Here is a 13,046-nt window from a genome sequence, read left to right as displayed (position 1 = left end):
AGAGAAAATGTATGCCCAGGGCTGCCCTTTAATACATAACATTAAAAGGCTTTCCCATTAAAGTATTCCAAAAGCGACTCGGTTCATGGGCCGAGTTGGTAAATGGCCAAATTGGTAAAGGGCCGAGTCGGTTAAGGGCCGAATAGGTAAAGGGCCGAGTCGGTTAAGGGCCAAGTTGACAAGGGCTGCATTGGTGTATGGGCCAAGTCGGTTATGGGCTGAGTCGGTTAAGGGCTTGGCAGTGGGCCGAGTCGGTATGGTCTGAGTTGGTGAAGGGCCGAGTTGACCTGCACCCAATTATGCAGGATATTAAATCTGGTACTTTACTGCAGGTCTGGCCTAGCCCTCCTAGGCCTAGAGAGGGTCTTGGCCGTATAAATAAGGATGATCAATGAATGAGTCAATAGTTATTAAAATAAAAGTAATCATATTCATATAGATGAAACGGATTGATATTTTAGATATATGGCATAGGTAGGCTTGACAAAATTAAAAATAAACATAGAGATACTAACAAATAAAGCATGACACAATATACTACTGTTCATTAGGAACACTGTAAACTTTATTTTATCAAAATTGAGCAACTGGTTATATTTTTATGAATATTTTTAATATAAGTTGGCGCGGTATAGCAAGTTGTATGTAAAAGTTGGGATTTTCGTCACATTTTTACAATTTTTAAGGTTAACTGTTGTGAGGTTTATACATAACCTTGTTATATTGTTATATTTTCCCTGTAACTTGTTTTGTGTTAGATTTGTAATTTAGAAAATGTTACAATTAATTTCAATGTCATTGACCTTTATTATTTCAATGACCTTTGACCTTTTTGAGATTTTAAGGGTTAATATTTTAAAAAATTACTGTTGCCATACCATATTGAGGTAACAATGCATAAAGATATAAAATATGATAATATACACGATAAATCCTGTCATTTGTTTACTATATTGCTTATCTCCATTCATCTTTCAAAAAAATTGTTTTCAATGTACTTATGTACTTTTTATATATTTTTTTTATATTTTTCAATTTTTATGTGTTTTCATAAAGTTTAATCTATCACAGTAAAATAAAATATTTACATACACGATAGTCCCTGTCATTTCTTTACCATATCGCTTATCTCCATTTATCTTTCAAAACAATTGTTTTCAATGTACTTTTCATACTTTTTATATATTTTTTTCAATTTTTCAATTTTTATGAGTTTTTGTAAAGTTTAATCTAATACAGTATTTACACATGAAAGCTCCTATAATTTCTTTATCATATCGCTTACCTCTATTCATCCTTCAAAACAATAATTGTTTCCAATGTACTGTATTTATATATATATTTTTATATTTTTCTTATATTTTTCAATTTTTATAGGTTTTTATACTGTATACATTTCTTTTCTTGCAGGTGCTATATATACTACATGCTACTCAATAATCAGGTCTCCAAAAAAGTAGTCCACAGCCAACCCATATGCATCCTGATCATCATCAACGGCATCATCTTCATAACTTTCCCCATCCTGTTGTTTCCAATAGCCAATCACATACTTCCTTTTTTTTCATTCCATGATTCAACTCTTCCAAAATACATTACATTTTGTTTGTCTACTTCATCAAAGAAAGTATGAGCAATCAGTTCACCAACAAGTCTTCCTTCCATGATGGTATCCATTGTTTCCTTATGTTCGGGGAATTCATCAGTTTTCTTTGTACCCTTCTTTAACTGGGTCACCAACTTCTTGTGCTCCGCATCTACACCTTTCTGTGCTTTCATCTCGTATCGAGCAAGGATTTCCTCCTCTAGTTCCTTCTTTGTTTTTCTCTTTACAACCCTTTGCTTTCGTGCATATCCTCTAGCTTTGTTCACCAATTCGTCTCGATCTTCTTCCGACATGCTCATCAAATAATTAATGACATGATTCTTTCTTGCTCTAATGGCACAAGAAATAAAATCCACAGTTGCATTAGTTTTCAGGCCTTTGATTGCGGAGAACATCCCCATAATTTGCTCTGCATAGATGTTGTGTAATTTAGCAGACTTTGTTTCATCCTTCAGTTTCTCGTCAATGTTTAATGTTAAATACGAGCTATATTGTCGCTGTAAAACATTGACGGTGCTCTTGAAACAGGCTCCAAGCAAAGATGTAAATATTTCTTTGTCTGTTTGGGACTTTAGGCACTCCTCCATTACAAGTACACTGCCAAAGCAATCAACTTGCTCAGTAAATACTGAAAGAGGGTCTTCTCCCCACTTCTCAATGGTGACCATTGTCTTCCTGATTAGTTCAAAAGCCTCAAAATGATGAAGATCTGATTCTTCAGCATCATAGAAGGTCTTCATCCATGGGCCTGTGACAGCCCTGCCAACAACTCCCAAAACTTGAAGCTCTACAGTAGTTTTACTTCTTTTCTTGAGAAGTCAGACTGCACTGCAGACCTTAACTGTGTTGACTTCAGTTGCTTATCTGCAAACAGTGTACTAAAAAACTCCTGGTGTTCTAACAGAATTCTTGAAATACTGTGTGTAATGTGCATACGAGCACCTCGGAATCGTGGCAGCAAATTGTTTGGCAAATTTGCCTTCTGTAGACTGGTTTTGAATAGTCGTGGGTCGCCAGCATCATCTTTGTACCTAAGCTGATTTGATTTCAATATCAGATTGCCAGCTAAACAATCACTACCATAGCATTGTCCAGGAGGATATTTGTTGTCTTCTCATGTTTCTTTAAAACTTTCTTGCATTCTTTAGTAATTGTCTCCAAAGGGTGCAAATTGCAGTTCAGTTGATTTACAGTACAGTCATGAAATATCGCTTCGTATCTGCGCGTAACCACTCGTAGCCTGCTCGTAGGTACCGTTTGGAACGTAGCTACGAACCACTACGAAGGTCATTGTTATTTTAATTAGCTTTGCAATGATCGTAGGCTGGATCGTCGGGCTGATAATCAATGCGTAAACAATATTGAAATATAGTTTACCAGCTTTCAACACGTAAGCAATGTTGCAATTTACTAAATAAACAATGTTAGAACTTTATTGTTTTGTTATATCCTAGCTTATTATTAAATGTTTAGTTCACTAGCTGGGTGGGTACCCTAGTGGGCATTCAGTATGTTCGAATTTCGATGTAATTTAGGCTTACGTACGGCCTACATTTTCCCCTATAGAGGAGGAGAGCAGACAGTAGTTATACTGGTAAACTTTCCATTTTGATCTGATATTATTCTTCTGGTAGTAGGAATTTTCTTCTTTCAAATAATACTGATGACAAATCATGTACAAATTATTACGATTTCTACAGATCACGTTGTTTATTGTTTACCGTAATTTGAAGCAGAACAACCTGCAAAGCGATCCAATACTAAATGGAAGTATAGAAATCACTACCTTGCCGAAATAAGGCTAATCATGCTAGACCGCGTTTACTCCGTTTTTTACTCACTGTTGCTCACAGCTTTTCAACATTTGCCACGAGGTTAACCTTTAACACACTTTACTGTGTTCTGACTGTCTCTTATACACATCTAGATGTGTATAAGAGACAGTTATTATTGTGTTATATATGCTCCATGACCTTACCACCATTGAGGAAGTTTTTCCTCTGGTTATATACGAACAAAAATAAGCAGTACAAACAAGTTCCTGTCGTGGACAGCGAGTGGAAGAGGAGACTCCCATAAAGTCAAGTGTCTTATTGAAAAACAGTTCCATACTTTAAATTAACGGTCTAAACTCGTATTTGCCATTCACAAATTATCAAACAATACATTGTTTATTCCAGTAAGATGCAGCAGTCTTTCTGCACATACAAATAAACAACATGCTTTTGCTTCGTAGGTTCGCTTTGCGTAGCCTTGCTTAGATTGTTTATATCAGGCTACGAAGCCTGCGCGCAGGTTAGATTGTTTATTTTAGGCTATGATGTATCTATGAAGCCTGCGCGCAGGTAAAAGTGCAATATTTCATGACTGTACTGTATGTCAGTGCCCCATTTCTCCTCGATGCATCTAATCGTAGCATTATTTACGGGGCATCTATCAGTCATTGAGTTTCTTAAGTTCTGCTGAATTTTCTTTTCTGTCACCTCAGGGTCAGTTCCATGAACAAGGCCATGAACATCTGCAAGGTGTTTTACCGATCTTGATATGTGACTTGAATAGTCCATGGCAGTACCACCTGGTAATTCGTCTACAGCAACGACTTTTGACTCTTTTGAAGATGAGCTCAGGTGTATTTCGTTCACGTGTGTTCCGTCCTAGGTAGTTGCATCAAAGCCAATTGTAAGGTCAGCAGATTTTAAGGCCATTTCAGCAACCATCAAATCACTGACGATACCCAACTCTCGTGAAATGTTTTCAACAGTGGCCCTTTGGGGAATATTGCTTAACTTAACTCCAAACCAATAGCCAACTCGCTCAATTAACAGTGGAACATGTTTGGTGGGCACCCCACAATCTAACATGAAATATACAAGCAGTCTGGCTTTGGAACTGATCGTTCTTCCATCTTCTCTACAATCCACATCTTCATCTTAAAATGTTGAGCTCTTCCTCCAGCTGCAAAACCCTATCTTCAATTTCAGATTCTCTGTCCTCCTTTTCTTTCAGCTTTCTTTTCAGTTCCCTGTTTTTATCAGTCATTTTCTGAAAAGCACGTTGTGATGGGCAATTTTTATGCTGTTTCTTAATTCTTCTTATTCTTCTTTTAGCATTTGCTAACTCTTTTCTAACGTGTTCTTCGACTGCACTTTTTTTTATTTCTCGAAGTTCCTCTTCGCTTTTCTTCAGTTTATCAGCCTTAATTCTCAGACGTTCATATAGTCTTGAAACTTGCCTTTGAAGATACCTTAATTGATAAAAAAAAAAAAAAAAAAAACCATAATAAATATTTCATAATGCAGTATTAAAATGTATCTGGAAATAAAGAGTGCATATGAATGGTAAAATTTATGATAGCCTTAGGTGGACTTATTTTCCCCATACTGAATGATTGAAAAAATCTTTTGCCTAGTAAAAAAAAATACTAACCTGTTTTGTTTAAACTTTTTTGATGACAGTTGTGCTCTCAATACAGTAACTTTATTTTTCAAAGTATTTACTTCTTTCCTCATCTCTTCTCCTCGCTCAAGAATCTTTTTTTTCATTGGTGTCAGCAAACCCTTTCTCTTTAAGGATCGGATTGAGGCTGAGGACACTGGCGATTTTGGAGCGGACGGTAAAGGTGTAGCTGAAGGCCTGATGCCTGAAGTAATCTCTTCATCAGCGCAACTTTTGAAGTCAAGACTGCGGGATGCGGACGCTGACGCTGCTGGAACACTTTCGGGCACTGATCCTGCTGGAGCACTTTCTGCAACTAGATCGTAACTAGTAAAGGCAGCATCACATACATCTTTAAATCTTCTTTCATCAGCTTCTCGAGCCAGGTTCACATATCTCTTCACTGATCTACAAAATATAAATAATATACGATAAATTAATAGTAAAGATTATACAATATAAAAATATATATCTTGATGCCATGAAGTGATTGTATGCAATGCAAGATTACTGAATGTACTGTATTATCTTCTGGGAAACAATGGTTGTACATTACTTATATTTTTAATTAATTATTGAACTTGTTATGAAATATGCAACTACCTAGTAAGAAGAGACTGCAGAGTATTGTGCGTGATAACAATATTAAACTTGTCTTTAAAGAAGCGTAGCACATCTGCTTTTGTAGCTTGAACGGTAATCTGGTGAAGGATGTGGCCATTTTTTAATGCCTCTGCGTCACTTGGGATTTCAGAGTACATTGTCAGTATCTGATATTGTCTACCAGGTTTACCATCTTTCCTCTTTCTTTTCGGCATGATGACACTACAAAAAAAAATTGTATAAATATTAAAATTATTAATATTTAATTATTAATATTTATTTAATTATTAATATTTAATTATTAATATATTTATTTATTATATAATTTTGCAAATTATGAATTATTATAATATTACAGTATTTTGAAACTTTAAAAAAAATAAAATTTATAACAAAAGAAGTGGATGGATGTTTCAGAACTATGAAACATAGTTGTTGACCTCTGAAATCAAGATTGAAAAATAAAAGCCTATCTCAGTAGTGTATTAAAATATGTATGCATTACAGTGCTGTAGTACTAGTAATACTCTGAACTAGCATTGTTTTAGTTACCATATGAGAGTTTTCTGTGTTAAAAACATGATTTACTATACTATACCTCTTTATAAAACATAACTTGTACTTTGTAATAAGAGAAATATATATATTATCGCTACTTGGAACAGTAACAACTCGAAAGTCCTATGCTACTGCACTGTAATGCATTGGCCTATTTTAATACACTACTAAAATAGGCTTTTCTTTTTCAATCTTGATTTCAGAGGTCAAAAAAATTTTTCAATTTTTTTTCAATCATATAGTGGTGTAGACTGGTCTTTTAAGAACATTTTCTTGAAACACTTTTTGGATACGACGCCCCGTTATGAAGTTATGATTTTTTAAATAACATGATGTCAGAAAATCAGCCCAAAAGCTTATCTTATTTCTGTTGGTTACGCACCGCTGATTCGCAATGTTTGTCATCACTTCAACATGTCTACCGATTCGTGAAAAAGGCGTATTGGCAGATGAAAAAACCACCAGAGCTAATGATCGTATTGTATTCATATTTGGCAAATATATTCATAGATATATTATTTAACTTATGCTAGTATAAAATTTAAAATAGTTACTTACGTTTACTCGCAAAAATGACTTATTTGACGGTACTTTTAAGAATCTGGAAATATCACATTCGACAACCACGATCTCGGAAAATTAAAAAATGGCGATTAACTTTGACACTAGAATGACCTGAAGAAAACACTCTAGCCAATCAAGAGATATTTTATATGAATAAATTTCTAAAGGCTTTGTTGACATTTATACTCTTTGACATAATCCATAGAGGTATAATAAGAATACTAGAGCGCTAACCGCAATGTATTCGATGTTCGAAATACACAGAACTGTGTGTGTGTGTGTGTACCATCCAAGATGGCTACCATAGATTTAGCCAATCAAATTTCGCTAAGCGCCATCGTTTGCAAATGCGCCCTCAATTTACTCAGAAAGTTCAGTACAGCTAGTTACCTGTATGTTTGAAACTCGAGCGTTGCGGTGTTTGGGTGTAATACATACGATTTTAATTTTCATTCCTTGGTACTTTATTTTTGAATAAGATGCTTCACTTGGCCTCGTTTTGGCTACAATAGTTTAATAACTTGTTATTACCATTACTCATTATCATTAATGAAATAATAGTCAGTCAGAGGGCTATTAATATGTAATAATATGTATACTAAGCCTGAAGGTGGCGCTTTACTACGACGGCCATCTTGGATGGTACACATACATAACTCTGCATTGCTGCGCCATCTTGTGAGCACTCTAGTTGTTTATTAGCTCTATGTCCAAGACCAACTTTTTCGGATTCGCGAGCGAATTCGCGGCCGATGGACCAATCGCAAGGCTTAGATTCAATTTATGTCAAAGGTCAACAATAAAGTCACGACCATTGTCAAAACAATGTACAGATCATACAGCTATTAAACAACTAGAGTGCTGACAAGACGGCGGAGCAATGCAGAGTTGTGTATGTGTACCATCCAAGATGGCTGCCGTAGGAAAGCGCCACCTTCAGGCTTAGTATACATATTATTACCATAAGTAAGCCCTCTGACTGAATATTATTTCATTAATAATAATTAGTATTGATAATGACAAATTATTAAACTGTCATAGCCAAAAAGAGGCCAAGTAGAGCATATTATTCAAATATTAAAAAGAATTAAATTCGTGTACATTACACCCATACACCGCAACGCTCGAGTTTCAAAATACGGGTAACTAGCTGTACTGAACTTTGGGTAAATTGAGGGCGCAATTAAAAATTATAGTACTCAGGGGAAATTTGATTGGCCGATCTATGGCAGCCATCTTGGATGGTACACACACACAGCTCTGCGTATTTCGAACATCGAATACATTGCTGTTAGCGCTCTAGTATTCTTATTATATCTCTATGGTACAGATACAGATGTGCGAGCGATGACCGACGAGTCCGTTTCATGCAAACTCTGTGGAACAGTAGGCTACCCTTGTTTAGGTCTGTGACAAGGGAGCAAAGAAAATATGTGACGTACAATGCGTGGAAAAGGATTTGCAGAGACGAGTTGAGTTATCTCCTCTTTCTACCATTATTAGGCCTGTCCAGCCTACCAGAGACCTACAGTAGGGTAGGGTAGGCTCGGCCTACTATCTACCCTTAGGAGGCCTAGCTTTAGGCCTTGAATAAATATACTAAAAAAAACTACCGTATGTTTATATTCACTCTTTTCAATCATTATAGAGTTCTGGGAATGTTAATCCTGAGGATTTTATCTGATTCGTCTCACAGCCCTTTTCCTCCGTCTATCAATGCGATAACAAAATCCGTTCTCTGTTGCCACCCGCCATTTCGAGTTTTTGCGCGCGGTCAGCAGTGGGAACATGCAAGCGAATCATTGGAAGCGAGACATTCTTTACCGAAAGTCAACTCTTGTGAACTTTGGGCGATTCGCTTCGCTTGCCGCGTGACGCTCGACGCTTTCGCTTGACAAGTTTAGTGGGAACCGGCCTTAACTGTATGTATGTATTGTCGACGCTGCTGGTCGCTCGATCATCGTCGGGACGATTTCTCGCAGCGTGACCACTCACAATTTTTGATCCAATGACTGGGTCGAAATTCCCCAAGATTCAGCAAAAATTGCCAAAAATTACCCAAGCTTCCTGAAAATGACATTAAAATTTGAAAAATAGGTGTTTTTCGCATGTATATAGTTTCCCTTTTAAGTTCAATTTATAAACCAATTTATATATTGTAATTGTTTGTGTTAATTATTAAAATTAATTTTCATGAGGTGATAATACGGATAGAAAAGACGCCCTCAGTCGGCCAGTGTTATCAGTAGATCAGTGATCAAGTTTTATTATGTAATGTATTAATTAGGTAAAATCAATGGCAACACAAATCACAAATAAACAATTCTGAACCCATGCAATTAGCAATTAACAGTCAATTAACAATGTTATGTGCACTTCGTTGAATTTTGCTTACTTGAATGGACTGAAATATACTTTGTTACTTCTTAATTCTTCCTCTATGACAAAAATATTTAATTTTCTTAGAAAAAATAAAATACCCAAGGAATTGAACGGAATACCCAAGAACCTAAGACCAAGTCAAAATACCCAAGATCTTGGGTAAATACCCAAGCAGTGGTTACGCTGATTCCTCGATCAGCTGCTCGCCAAAATTGACAGACTGGGCCTGAATATTAATGAGTTGGTTAGAAAGTTGCTACCAAGCTCCTGAAAAAAGTGATCAGCCTCGTTTTCACCTGATTTTGATTTCTCATCATATCATGTTTTGTTTCTGTAATTGTCGTTACATCTAACGTTTTTGAATTTTTTTTGTATTTTTCCCGAACTCAAAAAAGGTTAAATAAGCAATATATGACGACTTATTTTAAACCCGCACTTGGCCTTTAATGTTAGTACCCAACATGCAGCGCGATAGCTCCGCCCCTTTTGTAAACAAATCGAAATACGCATGCGCAAACCCATAACTAACGTACGAGTCGAGCACGTAAAATCCTGAAATTAACGTACTCCGCAAGATGAATAAATTATGACGTCATCCGTTAACGTTAAGGTTAACGTCGTGCAGCGAAAACTGCGTATTGTCTTTTTTGCCGATGATACTACCATATTTTATTCCAATAATGGCATTGATTTATTGTTTAATACAGGTCTCCCTCCAAATAATGACGCCCACCATTAGAGACCACCTCCAATTAAAGACTACTTTTCTGTGGTCCCCTTTGAATTCCTATCTTTAAAGATCAGCTGTTCTCTCCAATTAAAGACTTCCTTTATTTAGAGACCAAGGACCATGGTTTTGGTGGACCTAAGTGCCAGGAACCTTCTTCCCCATCTCCATTTAAAGATCACTATAAAATAAATATTTATGTTAATGCTATTTTTCTTTAAAACAGATTTGTTATAGGGCTTAAAACATAAAATTATTAGCGATTTCACATCATAACATGGTGTTTTGTGTGTGTTTTGTGTATATTTAGTAACGATAATATTAGTTAGTGGTGTTAGTAATTTGAATTGAAAGTTGCTTAGAAAAAATACAGGAATTGATGTCTGGGATTCAAAGATATAATTTATTAAGAATAAAGACAGCATGCAGTAACTGTACATCCATTTTAAATCATTTTAATATATTATTTCTTAATGTTCACCTCCCTCACCCCACTCGCTTCAGTTTTTAAATATAAACAATCTGTATCTCATTAACTTCTCCCGTTTTTTCCCTCAAATATGTGTTTTTTGTGTCTTAAAAAAAATCAGTTGTAGAACATTTCAAAATTCTTTTTCTCCTGAGCCTGGATAATATTTTGTTATGTTAAAAATAGAAGTTTAACATTTGTTTTTACTTATTGCTCCTAATTATAAATTATAATATTGTAAATCTATAACTGGTATGCTGGAACACCGACACATCTGATCATTACTGAAAAACTTTATAAGAATAAGACCAACGGTAAAATCATGTAAGAGGCCTAAATTACTGACAAAGTATTTTACAAAGTCTAATAAAAATTAATTCTCAACGTTGTCGTTTTCAACGATTCAACTAGTACTAAATATGCCTAGCCTATTGGGTAAGTTGAACGGCGGTCAAATTAGGCCACTATTTATGTTGCAGCTATAAAGTACCTCATGAAGAACGGTTCTTTCGACGAAGAACGATTATTCGTTGACTCCGTGCCAAAGAACCGTTCTTTAGGAACGGTAAAAAGAACGGTTCTTTTTTGTCGGCCCTGTTTCTACTGTCACATCGTACGGATCTTTCTCGTCAGTAGAAACATGCCATGAACTGAAAATTTCCCCCCTCCCTTTAATAAGAACTAGTAAATAGTGATTTTAGTGAAGATGTGTAGGCATATACATGCTCCATGAATACCGATCGTGTTAGTAGGGCATTCAAACCTAAATGTATCATAGGTTTTAATAGACCTAAAGTAAATATATTTCCTTAAAATAAAAAATACACTACATTTATATAGTCACTTTGATGAAGTTTTTTTTAAAATAATCATTGTACTGATATGAATATATACATCAAAAGAATACGTACCATAAGATGATGCTTTGTACATACTGTACTCTATAGAATAGGCCTATACTCATAGTTTTAGTAGGACGATATTGTCCGTAATATTGTAACGGCGAATTAGGTATCAGAACTTGATGTGTGATTACACAGAAATTGTTTATTAAGAATCAATAACAACATACAGTAACTGTAAATGCATTCAACACACCACTTGAAATAAAACTATCTTACACTTACTACCGTATATTATTTCTTAATTTCCCTCTAAATAGTGATATTTAAGACCACTTTTAGTGCCGTTCTTTATTTAGAGGGACTATCATTACAGACCAAAGCTGTAAAAGACCACCAAAAACCCCGTCCAAAAAGTTGTCTTAAATTGAGGGGGGGGGGTGGGAACCTGTATATTTATTGGTTCATTGCAAATAATGTATTAACACAACTAAACACATTTTATTTTAAACATGCACAATTTCCTTTGAATAAACCAATAATTCGACGTGATTTTGCGTCAGAAAAATATCATAGGAGTGATGTTTCTGCACCACCTGACGTGTTGTCTTAACGAATACTCAGTACGTCCCCAAAAAATCGCAAATCATTCGGGTGGGAATCGAACCCAGGACCTCCAGGTAACTAGCCTGATGTCTTAACCACTAGGCCACCGAGCTTGCGCATGGTGGCTAGTGATGAATCCGATCCCTAAGTAGAAGCGGGTACTGCAAGTGCTATTACGGCAATAATAATACGTACTGTTTATAACGTTTCGATCCGTTTTTTTAACGGGTACGGTCTTCATCAATGACTGGTTTTGCTAGTTGTTGACGTTTCCCCATGTTGTGGGCCGCCCTCTAACCATAGTTTCAGGAAGTTGGTTGTAAGTATTGGAAGTTTGTATGTGCCACCTTCTCTGTTCATGTTGTTTGTATGTTTACGAATCAAAGTGGCTTCTTGTATTTGTCTTTTTTTGTCTGTTACATTCGGTTTTTCTGACTTGTGAGCCTTGTCAGTCGGGGATAAGTTTGAGTTTAATCATATGATCCGTGACAGCTAATTTGTGTGTTGTATGTCTAGGGTGGATAGGGAAGCCCGAGTAGCTCTAGTGATGACACCTTTAGTTGTATCTGTAACATCCTTCTTATGTTCTGTAAGTTTACTTTTGAATGGTCTGCCCGATATGTCTGGGACGTAAGCACTTTAAATGACCCCAAAATTCACACACGAATCTAAATCGTCACATAAATTGGTTAACTCTTTCAGTAAGTTTTATACAGATCAGTAGGTAATTTGTTTAGATAGCCAGTTTAGGGTGTTTTTAATGGTTCCCCCATATTAACACACCACTCCGGATCGGCACCAAAATATAATGGAACCTTCCATTTCAATGTGAGAAATCGTCTGAGAAAATCTGACGCATGTAGACAAAGAGCTAAAATCAGGAGGCTTCTAAAAACAGACAAACACACAAACACACAAGCACACAAACACAATCCGATCGAAATTTCTTGCGGAGGTAATAAAAATGATTACAATTTAAGTTAGATTAGAAATGTGGTGAAAATGGATTTTTAGTTATAAATTATTAAAAAAAAATACATACCGAAATTGATTTTGATTGAACTCAAAACTATGACTACCAGGATGCACGTCCTCGTAAAGCAGACGTTTCTCTCCATCTGTAAAAGTAAATACATTTTTCCAAAGAAACTGGTATGTCTACTACATGTTTATGTTATTCATAATAAAAATGTATATGCTATTTTGAATTGCAACATTTTAGTTCCTATAGGGCTATTATGACAAAATTAAATT

The 13,046-nt window shown here is 35.7% G+C and overlaps 1 protein-coding gene across 1 annotated transcript; it reads right to left on the bottom strand.

Moving 5' to 3' along the window:
• Positions 1-3,848: 3,848 nt before the first annotated feature.
• LOC117122594 lies at positions 3,849-7,014 on the bottom strand. Its single transcript, XM_033268232.1, has 4 exons — positions 6,761-7,014; positions 5,645-5,866; positions 5,033-5,449; positions 3,849-4,850 (listed from the first exon to the last, which is right to left on the bottom strand). Exons 2-4 carry the CDS (start codon positions 5,857-5,859, stop codon positions 4,532-4,534), a joined length of 951 nt encoding a protein of 316 aa, XP_033124123.1. The 5' UTR covers positions 5,860-5,866; positions 6,761-7,014; the 3' UTR covers positions 3,849-4,531.
• Between the last annotated feature and the right edge of the window lie 6,032 nt (positions 7,015-13,046).

This window comes from Anneissia japonica, unplaced genomic scaffold (assembly GCF_011630105.1).
Source record: "Anneissia japonica isolate Jap-2015-1 unplaced genomic scaffold, ASM1163010v1 scaffold1889_len2455224_cov183, whole genome shotgun sequence".
NCBI lineage: Eukaryota > Metazoa > Echinodermata > Crinoidea > Comatulida > Comatulidae > Anneissia > Anneissia japonica.
This window is presented reverse-complemented; position numbering and strand designations above follow the sequence as displayed.